General features: G+C 37.0%; 1 protein-coding gene across 2 annotated transcripts in view; it reads right to left on the bottom strand.

Moving 5' to 3' along the window:
- The window catches only part of LOC108430132 (adhesion G-protein coupled receptor D2), a 69,901-nt gene that overhangs the window by 31,912 nt on the left and 20,982 nt on the right, over positions 1–17,007 (bottom strand). For both annotated transcript variants that reach the window (XM_017702393.2, XM_017702394.2), the window contains exons 21-23: positions 9,166–9,207; positions 5,105–5,158; positions 1,438–1,594 (exon numbers count right to left, since the gene is read on the bottom strand). In XM_017702393.2, coding sequence (XP_017557882.1) covers positions 1,438–1,594; positions 5,105–5,158; positions 9,166–9,207 — 253 coding nt within the window. The remainder of the gene's footprint in view (positions 1–1,437; positions 1,595–5,104; positions 5,159–9,165; positions 9,208–17,007) is intronic.

Here is a 17,007-nt window from a genome sequence, read left to right as displayed (position 1 = left end):
CTTTAGATTTTAGGAATCCTCACATTTATTCACATTGAATCCTGTTAAGCAGCTAGTCTTTGCCTCTCGTTGATGTTCCCAAATAAAATAAATCTGTTTTGTCTTTATTCAACTCTTTTTGTCCCATCCAGTTAGCCATGTGCTCAAGGCACTTACAAAGTAAGTCAAGGGGACCATGGTTGTTTGGGGAGAGGGCCAAGTAAATCTGAGTATCATCTGCATAGCTCTGGTAAGATATCCATTAATCTTGTATTATTTTGGTCAAGAGGAAGCATGTGTAAATAAATAAAGAAATAATAAAGAGTTCCCAAGAACTGAATCATGGGGGATGCCACACTTGAACTCAGTTAGTCAAATTACACATTTTGTTGGTAAGTTAACACATCCTTAACAGGGAACAAACTTAAAAAGACATTGTTCTGCAAATGTTAGTATTCATTTGCATTTTAGAAAAAAATAAAACGCAAAATATGTGTCATACCATTTGCACAGGCTCTATTTTATAGTTTTTAGTATGTTAAATGCTAATGTTAATGCAGATAAACTGATTTTTTATTTGAAATGTGCAGAAATGTGTTCTCTATAGAAGGTATGTACGCTTTTACATTTTTACAAAATATAATTTGGCCAGGGCACAAAAATAATTGCACACAGCTGTATGTGCTACACTACCGTATTTATTCAACAAGATACATGTACAAAATGATTACATTGTGATGCTGTGACACTATAACTTATAGCTTTCAACAAATTTGCAGGAAAAGATGTTAGATATGTCCATAATGATAAACAGAGCAGTAGAAGATTCCATTCCAGTGACTGAAAAAATGAGATTTAACATTGGTCAGTGTGCAAAGAGTTAGTGGATAGGAACTTGTTGATTAATACTTCAATTTATAAAAGTCTCAATTTGGGAACAAGCTATTTTAAATTCATAAGCTATTACGCGTGATATATTTCACAAAAATGAATGGTGTTATTTTTCTCTGTCAAAGCCCCTGCTGTCAAAAGTTCTGTCATTCTCTTCTTTCAAAAAGAAGCTAACTGGCATGTAGACCCTTGCCAATTACTGTGATGCAACCCAATAATGTTGAGGTCAGAAAAGGCGAGTGGAGCCCCGCAGTCTGCTGTGTCTGGAGAATGTTACAGTCTAAAACATAGCTGTCATTCTGAAGTTCACCACCCCTAAACCAGTCGCTAGGCTTTCCCTCAGCTCATAATGCAGCACAGATTTCTACATTAGAATCTCTGCTTTATATACACACATTCCCAACGACATACATACACACACACACACACACACACACACACACACACACACACACACATACACACACACACTCTCAAATGTGTGCAAATGCTGCACAGTGGTTCTTACTGAAAAAATACTCCAAATTTTGGCAGTGTAACAAGCTAAAGCAAGAGCCAGGCACTTACTGTCATGGCTGTAGCTCAGGCTGGTGCTGTCACTGTCTATGGAGAGGCTTCCCGGCTGATTGGCATCGGCCCCAAGCCCACCCAGAGTGCTGGGCACAGGGGAGCTGCCTGGCCGAGAACTGTGGACAGAGCTGGATGGTCTGGAGCTACCGCAGTTCTGCAGGAAATAGCAGAGGGACACTGTGTCAGAACTGTATCAAACAAAACCTTTCTGCTCCAACTGGATCTTGCACTGGTTGGATATAGCATGTAGAGGAACACACAACTGAAAAAGCACAACCTACACCTTTTTTCAGCAGCTTTCTCCAACTGTTGAAAGTGTTTCAACTAGGGATATAAATCTCTGGCCTTGTTTTTATTAATTTACGGTTCCTTACAAAATGAAATGAAGCATGATTAAGTCTCAAATTTCAACACACCTTTGCTTGTTTTGGTACCACTTTTTCAAATATGAAAATAATGCTTCTGTTCAGATGCTTCTGTTCATCTTTCCACTGTGTGGAGACCACTCAATACTTTGGGTCTGAAAGGATATGTAGTGCCCTCACTGAGAAAAGGAAATGTTGCAAATCAAACAAAGAACTGCTGTTGTCAGAAGAAACTGGAAGATTTTTTTTAAAGTTTGGGCCATTTCTTTTGGTCTATTGTTTATGATGTATTGTGTGTGTGTGTGTGTGTGTGTGTGTGTGTGTGTGTGTGTGTGTGTGTGTGTGTGTGTGTGTGTGTTTTATTTTATTATGACCAGAGCATGTACTTGAATATTCAGATCAATGTACCAATGCATTTTACATATCTTCTATTAACTGTTACCTTATGTCACAAAACATTAAAAAAAAAAAAAAACCCTAACACAATGAACACACAAATCGAAGAAACACTATTAGAAGAATCACTTTGTGTTTGAGCATTACTTACACATGACATAGTACTGAAAAGTACGTCCATGTCTATCTACAAATCCACAGTGGACATGATGCCTGAGGATGGTGAAATGAGTTGTGGAAGATAAAATAGCCATCATAAACAACCTGCTAAAATGTAGTCTTGTTTGACTGGTTAGCAACTTAATACAATAAATGATGGAAAATGGGAAGCCACCAATTAGCATGATGCATGTCTTCCAGCTGCCATTTATTATTAGCATTATTTAGGAAGTTTAATTGAACTACTCCTTTAAGTATGGACACATTAATAATAAATATAAAATATGCATCAAATCTGAGACATCACTCAACTACATTTTATCAAAAAACATCATACATGCTTTGGCCTAAGTGGTTTTGCTCATATGCAATTTATTATCTCTTTAATCATCTCTCACGAAGAAACATCATCGATGTTCAGGCAATATTTTAGAAATCATGGATGTTTACTCTTTTCATACTGTTGAAAATGCACACATATGCAGCATACAGTCCACCTCTTTTCCATCTTATATCTTGTCAAAACTTGAATTAGGATCAAAAAACTAATCTGCTTCCAATTTATATCTATATTTTAGGGCTGTCATGGACCCAGACCCAGCAAGTATTGAAGGGGGTCGTTTTTTATTTGGCCAGTACAACTGACAGCTTTATTCCTCCAAGCAATCTGCCACAGTGTGTACAAGTGTGAGGTCATTCAGGTCAGCAGACAGTTGGTATCAAACATTCTAGTAACACCAGCTCAGGCCTACATAAAAATTATATTAGGCATGAAAACAATTTATAATACAAGAGGTCAATAGGGCAGTAGCCTTTAAACTAAAACAGGATTACTTAGCATAGACATTTAACATTGTTAAATTATTTGAGTATTAGTACATAATCTTTGAAAATTGTTCTCATGGAGAAAGCAAGCAGAAGCATCTGATTCCAACTTAACATAAGTTGTCCTATTCACTTTAAAGCCATAAAATCAGCAGAAAAATGACTTCTACTAGATGATTGGATTTTTTTTCATCAAAATTCTGACCACGGCCATACTTATTTTTAATTAATGAAGTACAACAGTCATCAGTCTTTTCATAGACTCCCCAAAAATGCTACACTGCAGAGAACTGATGGGACTTTTCATTTATTAAGCAGTGTTGGAACATTCTGTGCACACTGCTCTAGTCCAATAAAGAGCAGTATATGTTTTCATCCTGCTCTACAGAGTGTCCAGCACCAAACCACTCAGGTAGATACAGTATATCTCCCCCAGATTTATGAAGCAAAACAGCATTAGCTAAAATGCCATCCACTGCGTACAGCTGTTGACTCCCATTGTGTGGACTTAGAAAATTGGAAAATTGCCCTGAGAGCACGAAAGGGTCCCACTGCTAATATGGTCCGTGACGATATATATCAACCACTACCTGCCGCTTGCATTTGGGGCTGTGGTCGTTTTTTACTAGTCTCAGACTTAACGGTGTCGGGCCTGTCAGGGGGGTCAAAGGGAAGAGGGAGGGGGGCCATAGTCTAAAATCAATCTACCTTTAGAAATTGTCTCATTCGGCTCTCAATGACCAAGTGGCACGGCAGGGCTGAGAGGGACATACTACATACTGCCGTAGGCCATAAACCATGACAAGCCTGGAGGAGAGTTAATATGATCATTCATAAGGGGACAAGTTGCAGTGGCGGAGTGGAGCTCAAGGGGAGCGCACTGAGGGCATGTGTTTGTGTGTATGTGAGGGAAAAGAGGCATAGAGCGGAGGAAGGGTGAGGGGGGCAGGGGCTATTAACTACTTTTAAACTGCTTTGAAGAAGCTAAGTGATCTCCACGAGGAGCGGCCCTACGTATAAATACTGGGCTGACAGTTTAATGTCAAGGGACAAGCTTGTGCAGGATTAGAAACTTGTAACCCTGGGCTGCTGGCTGACATTCTTGGGATTAAGGTGGTCAGAGAGGAAAGGTGTAGTTATAATAAATAAATAAATAAATTCCTGAGCCCAGTCAAAAACAAATAATACACATAAACCAATAAAGCAATAATGAGAGTTCAATTAAACACTTAATCTAAAGACCTCATCTAACAAGTTAATAAGTATGCATATATAGAGTCAACAGCATAAAAATTAGGATTTAATACAGGTTGGTTGACATTACTGGTCAAAAGGGCATTGGTATATCTGCAATAAAGCACAGGTATTAACTGTTTTCTTTTATATTATATCTAACAGGTACCGCTAACATGAGCAAAACTATTTCGTTTCTAAATGTTGCTAAGCCAACTGTCAGCTCCTACTTGCCTGTATTATAGGGACACAAGCTTAACTGGTAAATTTCAACCCAAGACACCGTCTTTAAATAGCAAAAAAAACTTTTCGAATGCATCTAAACTTAATCTTTAACATGACAAATACTAAACATGTTCTATGTAGAGAACTGGTGACAAAAAAGAGTTAACAGAAACCAATGAAACAGTAGTATTTATTTATAGTAGCATTTATATAATTTAAGATACTGTTCAATGAGAAATATGACAAATAAGAACTAACAAATATACTTAACAATTTACAATTAACACCTGACAATCATATCAGTCCCCAAGGCAACTAAATTGTTCATTTTTGATCAAACTGAATTATATCAGATGACACTAGTTATTGAAATTTTTAATCTGTAAAAATTAGTATTAATGCAGCTCAAAATGTGCCATACTGGTCAAACCCTGAAAAGAACTGTATACAGAATAACTTACGGAAAAATTCTGAGCTTTCCGCCTCTCTTTGATCCTGTTGACTGTATTGCGAATCTGTAAGAGAAAAACAAAGCTGTAATCTCAAAACTGAACTAACTCAATAGACACCACTGTATCTGCATGGCATAAAATTCAGCCCAAAGAAGAAATACAGACACCAAGCTCCAGGCTTTGTGTACTAGTCATTTAGGAGTAGAGAATGAGAGTGGACTGAAACATTCCAGTTTGTCACAGGTAATGGGTCCTGAAAGTGACATGCAGAGCTGCTAAAGTAAGAAGAGCACTTTAACCCATCATCTGTCACATGACACCATGGGCCACAGAAATAAAGCACTGGAGGAAAGGACCATTCTTGCAGAACAGATTGCATTTATACAGTGTGAGAAAGCGAGAGGATGTATGGAAGAGCACACGTAATGACACTGCGCCTGGGGATGCTTCACTATAGTGATACTACATCAGAATTGCCAAATAAATGCTCCAAATCTCTTTATATTGGTTCAAAATTTCGATTAAATGCCTGCTGCAGGTGAGATGGCACCAGAATTCATGCCTGTGAACAGAACATCTTTTATTTATTTATTTTATTCAAAGTATTAATTTGAGTTGAATAAACCAGTTATCTGCTTATCCAATTAAGTAAGTAGTTCTTTAGGCTACACTAACAATTTTTCCACTGTAGCCATGACCATACTAATAAGCATACCAGAAAACCCTTATTTCATATTCTTAAGAGCAACAGAGACAAGACTGCATAGTGGAACAATAGGGAAGATTATACATATTTGCAGAGTCACATAAATAAAAATAAATACTTAAACTGAAAATGTTGTTGAAATAAAGTCAAATACATTGCACTGTCGTTGCAAAACCTCATATGTCTAAAATTATAACCTTATAGGGGAGGAAAATGTTAACTTAATTACAGTTTATTCCTGGTAACCATTTGGTTCCCTGTGAACCATTTCTATTTGGGTCTTTCATAAATAAATAAATAAATAAATAAACATCCCAAATAAAGATATGAATATGATGCACATGATACACATTTCAAGACTTATAACTACATACATCTATAACCATGCAATTCATTGCCAGCTATCTAAAGCCACAGTGATTTTTCCTGCTACAAGATTTTATCACAATGAGGCTGTCACCACCCACAACAAATACACAGCATTTTCCCCGAGTCAGCCCACTGCCTGCTACAATCCAAGGCTCAGCCCCTCATGCTGGTGAATATGCATTATGTCTTATGACTTCATTAGACCCTGGCATCGTCATAAATTATGCCGCTGCACAGATATACACACAGGGGCATGTTTTGCATAGACACCATTGCCTGTGTCAACAGGGCTAATGAAGAGAACAAAGCATCTTTGACAACCCCCAGTCAACGGTAATATGTCAGATTTGGATTCTCTCTCTCTCTCGCTCTCCCTCTCTCTCTCTCTCTCTCTCTCTCTCTCTCTCTCTCTCTCTCTCTCTCTCTCTCTCTCTCTCTCTCTCTCTCTCTCTCTCTCTCTCTCTCTCTCTCTCTCTCTCTCTCTCTCTCTCTCTCTCTCTCTCTCTCTCTCTCTCTCTCTCTGTCTTTCTCCAGTGAGTCATGATTTGAAATGCCCAAAGTGCACTGTAGCCTTAATGAATGGAACTGGGAAATCAAATCAATTTATTTCGGGAGAAAATCACAGAAAGCAATGTATAAAAAGCATATTTCTAGCAATCGGGCCGTCGAGGACACAGCTTCAACTTACTATACTTAGGAGCTGTTTGCTTGCCTTTCTCTCAAGGTTTTACAGTGATACAATTGAAGCTTTCTATGTAAAAATATATTAGATGTGATTTCCATATGAAAGTGATGCAAATGGTAACACCTGCTGACATCCTTGGAATAAGGACGAAAGAAAGCAAGGTCATCAAAGAGGGAAATAATAAGGTGACCAACAGGGGAAAACTCACTTAAATCAATAATGAACCCTTTTGTCTTACAATTAGAGTAAACGCTTCATCCGGGTTTAATACACGGAGTTGAATCACACAAGTAAGTTCTTTGAAAGGAATGGAAATTACATCGCTTTTGATGAATAAGTAAACTTCACAACCTACATTTTTTTAAACAAAAATCAACTCACCAAACAACATGTTCACTCCACATGTAATTATACCATAATCTGTTATGTCTACATGTAGTGTGATGTGTGGGATAATAAAGAATGAACAGCACATACACATTAAGAGAATGCATATGCTGGTCACACTAAACTGATTTAAGTGCAATAGTACCACAAATGCTGCTCACTGGACATCCAAGTAACATGTAACATTTAAATCTAAATAAACCACCTCTTAAGGAAGGCAGCACATGCTGTAAATCAGTCAACTTGAACTTGATCTTGGTCAATTATGAAGACGATGAGCTCACTGGCTCACTTCTATTGAGCCAACAGAGTATCTTCTGCCAGTTTTTTTTTTTCCTTCATTTGGTAAAAAATCAAGTGCACATATGGCTGAAACAGATTTTATGGTTCTTGAAAATGTGGAGAGGTTTTCTTGAATGAAAGCAGACAGAACAAAACTTTTCCCTTTGGCCTCTTTCTTCCGCTCTCTAATTACTTGATTTTTTCATAGACTAAAACTTCGACCGTTCTCTTCAGCTTTGTGTAATTTTTCTATTAAAGGAGAATTTCCTTTGCTGTGTCAGGGAGGAGAAACTTAATCTGCCAGTGTTTCATGTCACACCTTCACAACTGCACAAAGGGGAAATAAGGGAGAGTGAAAAAGTAAGTCAAGAGTAGGCAGGAGAAAAGAAAAGGAAAGATTATTACATTTTATATTTACAAAATCCCCTTTGAAAAACGCATAAAGCAAACATGGGTTGCTCACAAATTGTGAAGACCCCAGGGTCAAGGAGAGCTGGGAGTTGGAAAATAGATTCCGAAGCACTAAAAAAGCCACTTAAGCAAGAATGCAGCGATGATTTATTTTACAATGTGGAGAGGGTCAGCGGCGACTGTGCGATGTCAATGCAGGGCTCTGACTCAGGGCCACCTCCTCACACCTCTTTTATGGAGGGTGAAAAGGTACGAGTGAAGGAAGACAAAAGGCTGTGGCACTCAGACTGTGCCAGGCTGGAGGTGCTGAAGGGCGGAGGTGTGCACCCAGGTGGTGCTGACCTTGCCCACACACTCCAAGCTATATAAACACTTTTTGCATGAGAGCCCATCTAAATAAGAATTTTTTTTCAACAACTCAGACTGCGCTACTAATATTCAGCAAAGAAATTAATGTTTTATGTATTTGCAGTTGAGAGGCAACAATATAAACCACAGGAGCGAGCTTGAGCACAAAAATATACAAAAGAAACCCGTTTCTTTCACTTATATGAAATTTAAATTGTGAAAATGTTCTCGACATTCATTGCTAACGCATACGTACATACACATATATGTATCAAAAATGATCTATAACAGTTCTCTGTGTGTGCTATGCTTATCCATATTTACTTTATTCATGTTTTCATTAGAATTTAGAGAGGACAATTTACCAAGAAGTGTTTATTCAAAATAGGCCTCATCCATTAAACCTATATTTTACCATTTACCATTATTTTTCCCGGCTGAAAGAGCATCTAAATGTTAATAACCGTTTTTGGTGACATGTCCCAAACTATCTGCCCGCTGTCCTGCATATATTCCATTTTCACCCTGGACTTCCAGCAAAGACGCCCTAGGCTAGCAGGGCCCTAATGTCAGAATGTTAAATGGAGGACCATGAGTTTAAAAACTTAAAGAGGCAGTGAAATATTAGCCAATGTGGGTGAGGAATGACTAGCTCTTTACTCTGCGTGTCAGTGGTTAATGGCGGGCCTGGATGCATATAAGTTAGCCCAAGCATGAAGGGCAGTGGGACGCTCGTGTGAAAAAAAAGGGGGGGAAAAAGACAACGTTGACTTCAACCCCCCCCCACCACCACTCATCCGACATCCCATTGGTGGTGAGCCATCAGAAACTTGTCATTTCTCTCACTCACTCAGTCAGCCTTGAGACACACTGCAGACTTACCTCCGTGTTGTACACGCCATATATCAGAAAGATGAAGAGACCCTGCAAAAGGAGAAAACAGAAAAGAAAAAAAAGAAAGAAGTTGTTAGAGCTATTTTCTTTTTTCCCCTCTTCATTTTACTGAGGAAGGAGCAGGATAGAGACGACAAAAAATGTTCATATGTAGCACATGTACTAACAGCCACTATAAGTACAGCTAAGTAAAATTAAATGTATGTTCTTTCTCTCTTCTTTTCTCTTCGCTCTATGAACTGGACAAGCACAGCAAGAGGCACCCAAGAACCACTGCTGCTGCTCATATGCTCCCCAATTGAGAAGCTCAATCCAAGGTTTTCTAGCTTTGTGGAGCTCACATATTTCTGCTTTAAGTGCCCATGTTCAATACCCACTCATCCAGAGCCATGCAGGAAGCACAAACATGGGAGAAGACAAAGTGCTAGCTAGGGAGCAGCTAATCAAGAACAATCAGCAGAAGAGGTAGAGGCAGAATAATGAACGTAAGAAAAGGAAAATGATTTCAATTCCACAAAAATTGTGGCCACTGCTGAGGAGGAGTAGGAAGAAGATGCCCTTGGGCACATATGGTGCCAAAAAAGTGGCAGTTTTTCATTATTTCCCAGTGTTGTGCTTATTGTATGTTCAAGAAATTGTTTCATCTTCCTGCTCAATACAAACCTGAAGTACAGAGTCAGAGAAAAAAACATAACTAACAAAGAATACTTTGGGGCATGGGGGAGGGGGTGTCATGAGGGAGACATTTTCTAACAATAAAACAAAACATAACTCAAACTTCTAATATAAAAGTAGAAACTGTGCCAAAAAAGGTAAGTTCACCAAAAGTCTTGTCCAGATCTACATAATCCAATAGAATAAGGTAAAATGCTTTTGGTAATATCTAGGGTGCTTGAAGACACTGGAGTCATATCAGCATGGACAGATATTTGCTAAAGAATAAAACATCGGCATCAGACAGATGTTTAAATTTGATATGTAATGGCATTTTGTGTTTCAGAAGAGCATATAGTTTAGATGATACTAGGTTCTTATGCTAAAATGTCTGCTTTTTATTTTTCTACATTTTATGTCTTTTTCTACACTTCATAAATATTCATATATTGGCATCAGTGTCATGATCAGCAGATATGCACATAAAAAGCTGGATATTGGCATCAGCCCACCATTCCCATATTGGTGCATCCCTGCTAATATCACACACTTATGACAGCGCTCCACGCTTGTGACATCTTTGATGGAAGGGCAGCACCCAACCATCAATCAACCAAGAGTTTGGAGCATCCAATTTGCCACAGCTAGATCTCAATGTATCACCATTGACAATTTGATGGTAGTCTGTTCCAAATGTTGGCCAGAATCCTATGGTGCCACCTCATACATGAGGTGCCCATAATATACTTCTGAAACATATCAAGATGAAAATGAATCCTGGAGTAAAAATGCAAAATAAAACAGAAAAAAAATAAGTAGACATTGATTTAAGCTGAATCATCCAGATTGTGCTCACAATGTGGTAGCATAAGTGTAACCCAATATCAACATGAATAAGTGAGATAAAATGGTCTTTTACCCATATATAATGAAATCATTAGCTACATAGCACAGTTGAGTGTTAAACACATTTAAAGTCTGGTACTAACCAGCTGACACTACCTCATGTAGACACTCGATTGAACAATCTAACTCAGTCTAGCTCCATGCCCTGAGTGTGCATCAACTATATCCAGTCACACACAAAACTTATTTAACCATTTTTATTTATTTATTTTACAAACTTCTTTATTTCCCTAATGAGACAATATTACTGATAGGTCCAGTAACTTCAACTTTCTGTCATGTCTAGCATATCATGGCTGCTGCTTTGCTACTTGTAGTTAAAACTGTGAACTGATTGAATACCCAGAGACAGTGGGTGGTAATTTACAATGCATAGGCCATTGTTTTGTATTACGATTAAAATTTCCTACTTAGTGCTGCAAATTAATTACCATGTTTTTGATCATGACTCTTATTTATGATTAATCTTTTGTTTTGTACCGAACAAAGTGGGGAAAACATTCCTTACATATTACAAAAAATGAGCAATTAGAATATAATTGAGTTAAAAATAAGTGGCATCAAAACAATGATGATGGATTGTTTAAAAATGTTAATTCATTAATGTTCAGTTAAAAACAAACACATAAAAATGGAGCACATTTAAATGCATTGTGGTTTTTTTTGTCTAAAGACATTGTTTCTTTTGAACTCTGAAGTGAAATGGTAGAAAAGTATGCAATGGACTGGCAGCACTGCTTTCAAAGTACTGCTATACATCAAACAAAATGCATAAATTAATTACAGGCAAAATTAATTAGGAAACAATTGTATGGTTAAAAAGTTGATTTCAGTAAACATTGTGCTCTGGAAATAAGCACCCTTGAGACCACAATGTAGTGCAATGAAGGCAGGAACTTCATTTCATTTTAATAATCAGGGGCCCACGTCTGACCAAAAGGAAAGGAAAACCTAATGAAAATGTTCCTAAAAATTAAAGGAACTATGCTTTCTCACAGTCTATGACAGGAAACATATTAGAGTTAAAAACCTTTTATTAAATATTTCCATGTTCTCATATTATACAATCCATTGCATTTATTATATGCATGTGTCTTTGCTTTGTAAAGACCAATAAATAAAATATAAATAAATAAACAAACAAAACCTACATCACAAGCCATTCAACCACCCACCCTAAAATCTAAAATACACAATCTATATACTCTGTGGAGCCCAGACAAATTCTTTCAAAATTTTGCCCATACATCAGTGGTGAGCGCACACTGGTCGACTGAATAGAGAGCGAACGGACCATACACTAGAATGAATAAAGGCTCTTGCTCCTCATTATGGTATGACAAGATACAGAAATTCACTTTGCTTTTCATTTAGGGTCTCGTCCCTCTTTATGGATGTGTGCCTTCAAGCTTTTACTTACTTCTCCTCTCCTGCCCCCATGTAATAAATGATAATAAATTTTCACAGATGACCACCTCATCTTTTTTTTTCTTTCATACTCTCCTCTAATGCACAAAAAGTTAGAGAGCAAGCAGGTAAAAATCCCCACAAACCCTTTTTTATTTATGACGTTGTCCTTGGTAACGGAAATTTCAATGTACTGAAATGAAAACTATGATTAAAGAGACACAGTGTCTAGCTAGGGGGGTGAGGTGGTGGAAAGAGTGGGGCAGCTTTCTATCTCTTGAGTGGATATGATGCCTTGTGACATCACTTCAGGAGCAAATGGAGCTGACCGGATGGAGGGATGGAGAGAGCTTTCAGCAGGCACAGGAGAAAGAAGAAAGCTATAATATTTTTTCTTGTTAAAAAACAAACAGTAGTGTTGCATAGTGTTGTCCCTTTGCTCCTTTGCATGGGTCTGAGTGAGCAGTTTGATTTCGATAACCTGTAATAAGAGAAGACGGTATCTGCTGCATTCTGAAGACTAATGTGCTTATTAAGAACACCTTCATAAAACGTGGACCATTTGACCTGGGGCACTCTTCTTTTTTTTTTAGGTTTGGAACCAATTTCTCAATTTTGTAAATAGCACTGAGCTTTGATGATGACACAAGGAGTATCAGGTGTGTGTGTGGTTTGCTAGTGATTTCACTCAGGAGTTGAAGGCTAGGCAGGGGTTACACTCAGGGCAGCTTTAAACATGGGACTGCAAATAACTCTCTGACTCTCAGTCACGGTAACAGCTGGGTGGAAAGTGCTGTATGAATTTGCGTGTGTGTGTGTGTGTGTGTGTGTGTGTTGTCATACATTTTCAGGGAAAAAAAAATCCTGAAAAAACAGAGAAAAACAAAATGCTCTTTGTAAAGTTGTTTTTTCAAAAGTTACTTAATTAATTCTTAAAAACTCAAAGAGTAAAAGCTCAGTGCTGGTTACTGATGTAAACGTGCAGATTAGGGTTAGAAATGCTATGAGTGTTTGATGTCCTTTTTTTCCATTATAAACATATAAACTGTATGAATGACTATTTTGCTATTTTACCATTAATAATAACATACTATTAATCTAATAATGTACTATTCACTGTGATATCTTAATCAACCTCCTGGAGGCTTAGTTGTAAAGCCTTATAAAATAAATGATTAGAAATGTCCATTTCCCCCCATGTAAATGTAAAACAATTCATTTTATGGACATTTACATGCATAGATACATCAGGAAGATACTACAGATGTCATGTTTATGAATTATATACATTCTATTGTTTTGATATTGCTCTGATATTGTGTTTAAAATAAATTGACCATATCTGACACTTTTTTCACAAATCAAATTTATGTTTTTTATGTATTTAGACTAAAAAGTGACACAAAACTTTACTGAATTAATTGTGATTGTACCTATTTAGCAGTCTCTTTAGCAACTGCTACAAGAAGCCCCTCAGTCTATTACAAATAATCCTGTCTAAGGGGTCATAAATGGTAGGTGTTAGAAAGTTTTTGTTTTCATTTGCAGTAGAGGTATGTATGTTGCTTGTATAAAAATGTTTATTTTCATTTTTCATTTTATTTTCAAAAATTATAAAATAAAAAATTATCCAGCAAAAACCAAAAGGTGCTAGGTTTGCCCTGTTTTCTAGACCTAAGACCCAGAAGATATCCAGAGGCTGGCTTTGGCCAGATATGACTTTTTGTTATTGAACAGACAAATAATTACATACAGTAAATAAATAAAATGCTAATGGCATAGCTAATTTAGTACCCTCATTGTTGCCGCAAAAAATCCTGAAATTTATTTACAAGGTCAACAAACATGCATGGCTAATGTGCTGCTTCTACAAACATACAGGGACCACTGTGCCACTAATGGAATGAATATCAGATGTTTTGGGCATTAATTCTCACATTATTCTTTGTGAGATTATGAGAGCAAAACATGGAGACTTGTCTCTTTCTGTAAAACTGAGACTTGATATATCAATCACTACAAGGTCAACAGAGTTGGGAACTTTCCATCTGTGAGCAAGAGATCCTCATACATGTGGCTGTAATTACAGTAATAAGAGACATAAAGGTTCCAAAAAGCACTTGAAGAAAAAAGGACAGAAAAAAATTCACTTTTTACGAGACCTGCTAATGTTTCTGACACTTTCTACACCAAACCAGTTTAATTAATGTCTGTACACTATAATTGTTTCACATGTTCAGTGGTTTTCCAAAAAAAAAAAAAAAGTAGTACAAATGTCAGCTTTAAGGCTTTGCATCGATGCACTAACCCAGCTTTAAAAGATAGCTTCATATGCCAGATCTTATGTTAAATTAGACACAGCTCACACAATGTGAACAAGAGGTTAAATATGTATCACTTTATTAAGGCTCTAACTGAGTCTCCAGTGGATGTTTTAAAGCATTATATAAAATATATAAGAACCAATAAGGATCATCTATATTGTAGAATAAACACGAACAATACGTCCCTAAAAACATATATGAATAATATCAGTTCTCGACCATGTTGCATCTTAAAAATTTTGCCTTAATTTCATAATACTTGTTGCAATCAAAACTGTTCAGTGAGAAACTGACTTTTCTGATTAATTAAACTCATAACTGATCAAAATACAAGCAGATTCGAGCTGTGAGAATGTTGCAGATTTTGCAAGACATGGCATATTATATAAGAAGTCACAGCATAGTGTAATCCAGTATTAATTATTTCTCACATGCAGGCGATTGAAAAAGCTGTGGAAATATGTGGAAAGAGCAGGTAATTAAATCAATACCACATTTGTGTTCAGAAGTAGAAGAGGAGATATTATAATGTGAATTTGAAGAAAAGTTACGGATTTGTGGCTTTATGGAAAGGAAAAATTTCTTTACATTTTTGCCACACTTGTCATTTCTTAACATCAAAAGAAACGAAAAATTCAGAATGTAAACTGAATATAAATGTAAGTCACTGCATAATTTGCAAGGTGTTTAAATATCCAATTATGTAATTACATTTGAATAGTACAACAAAAGGAAAGCAGTAATTCTTGGCCAGTCAAGTCTAGAGAGGCAGAGCCAAGAAAAAAAGACACTGGATAGAAGAAGAAGAGGAAGACAGAAGGAGAGAGTGAGAGGGGGGGGCAGGGGCAAAACCAAAAGCAGACTGTGGTCAGCGTTCACAAGGTTCACCCTACACCACGGCAAGCCTGTGGCAGTAAGGAAAAAAAAAAGAAATAACAGCAAGAAGTGAGAAGGATGGTGGGATATCCATGGGCCACCCAGTCCTGAGGACAGGAGAAGAGGATATGGGGCTGAGGAGTACCACCAGAGAGGCAGTCATGGGAGGAGGGGAGAGTTATTAACTTAGCCCTGAAACACCTACTTAATATAGGGGCCAGCAGTGATAGCTAACAGAGCCTGGCAGAGGTGACAGCTCTTGGACCTGCTTGAGGAAATCCAATTGAAAAGCAGCCAAGAGGAACAACAAGCGCAAAACAGATGTTCTCTCTACCACTGGGTGCAACCGTGTATACAACAGAAAAACCTCGCCCTCCTCTCAAATCTGACACACACTGACAAAAATAACAATCATGGCTGTAATAATATCCACATTTACATGCCTTTTAGCACGTAAGGCCACTCTAACATTTAAAAGTACATAAAACCTCTTTGTACGCCAAAGAAATGTTACACAATACATTATCAGTTAAGTACACATAAAGACTTTTACACTAGAGCACAACAGAGAATTAGGCAGCTTCAGTGCACGCTTCAAAACCATAGCTTAGCTATGGCCAAACTCACATTTAAGTGGCATCACCAACACAGAGATGAGAAAAGGATATCATACTGTATGTATGAAAATGATCTGTTCAGGCGAAAGTGGGAGGTTACATCTATACTTAAATAACTGCAAATTGCAGGGAATTTAGCACCTGGAATGAGAAAAAATCTGTTGAGTTTTCATTCCTTGCTCGGCAGCACATACTCAATAAAGACATTTTTCAAATTCAGAAATGAAAGGGATTATAAGTTTACAAAATTATAATATGATAATTATAGATTATAAACTATTACTTTTTTTTTTTGCATTTTAGAAAACTTATATGGTAAGAGAGCAAAATGAATTTCTACAGGCATAAGAAGAATAAAGACCATGATTGAAATAGTTTAACGCACCACTGGACTGCACATGTAATGTTCAGTGAGTTATTAAAGTTATTAAAGATATGATTTATGAAAATAACACAAAGAAAGCTAAAATAATTCATAACAATAAGTGAGTAGGCTAAATAATAATAGTACTGTTGGCTGAAATTCAAAACACATCCCCTTCCCATAATCACCAATCAAAATTCAGTCAAATTGACAGACACCAAGGACAGGAATTATACTAATGGAGCTACATGGTTTAGTGTCCACCAGCTGGTCAGGAATAGAACAAGCACTACCCTAAGACTGGCCTGAAAGATAACAGCCAACACTTAAATATGGAATCAAGGTGCTCCACATGCCAAACAGTTGTTTTGACCTACTTTTACCAAAATATTTTATTAAAGTATAACTTATGGTTGGTGGCTAACAACATTAGCACCAAATGCAGCAATTTTACAACTGATCAAACATTTTAGTTTGAGGAAAAACAGCTTAAAAATATTTGTCATTAAATACATTTCTTTAGCATGTGATTAAAAAAAACACATCAGATCAACAAACATCATTTTTACAAATTAAGTCATGACTTGTGAACTTTTCGACAAATTTTGTTGGGAATGTTGATGCTGACAGTGATATATCCTCAAAAGCCGGGATATAGTGAATCCGCAGGGAAACTCTATCC

This window comes from Pygocentrus nattereri, chromosome 15 (assembly GCF_015220715.1).
Source record: "Pygocentrus nattereri isolate fPygNat1 chromosome 15, fPygNat1.pri, whole genome shotgun sequence".
Taxonomy (NCBI): Eukaryota; Metazoa; Chordata; class Actinopteri; order Characiformes; family Serrasalmidae; genus Pygocentrus; species Pygocentrus nattereri.
This window is presented reverse-complemented; position numbering and strand designations above follow the sequence as displayed.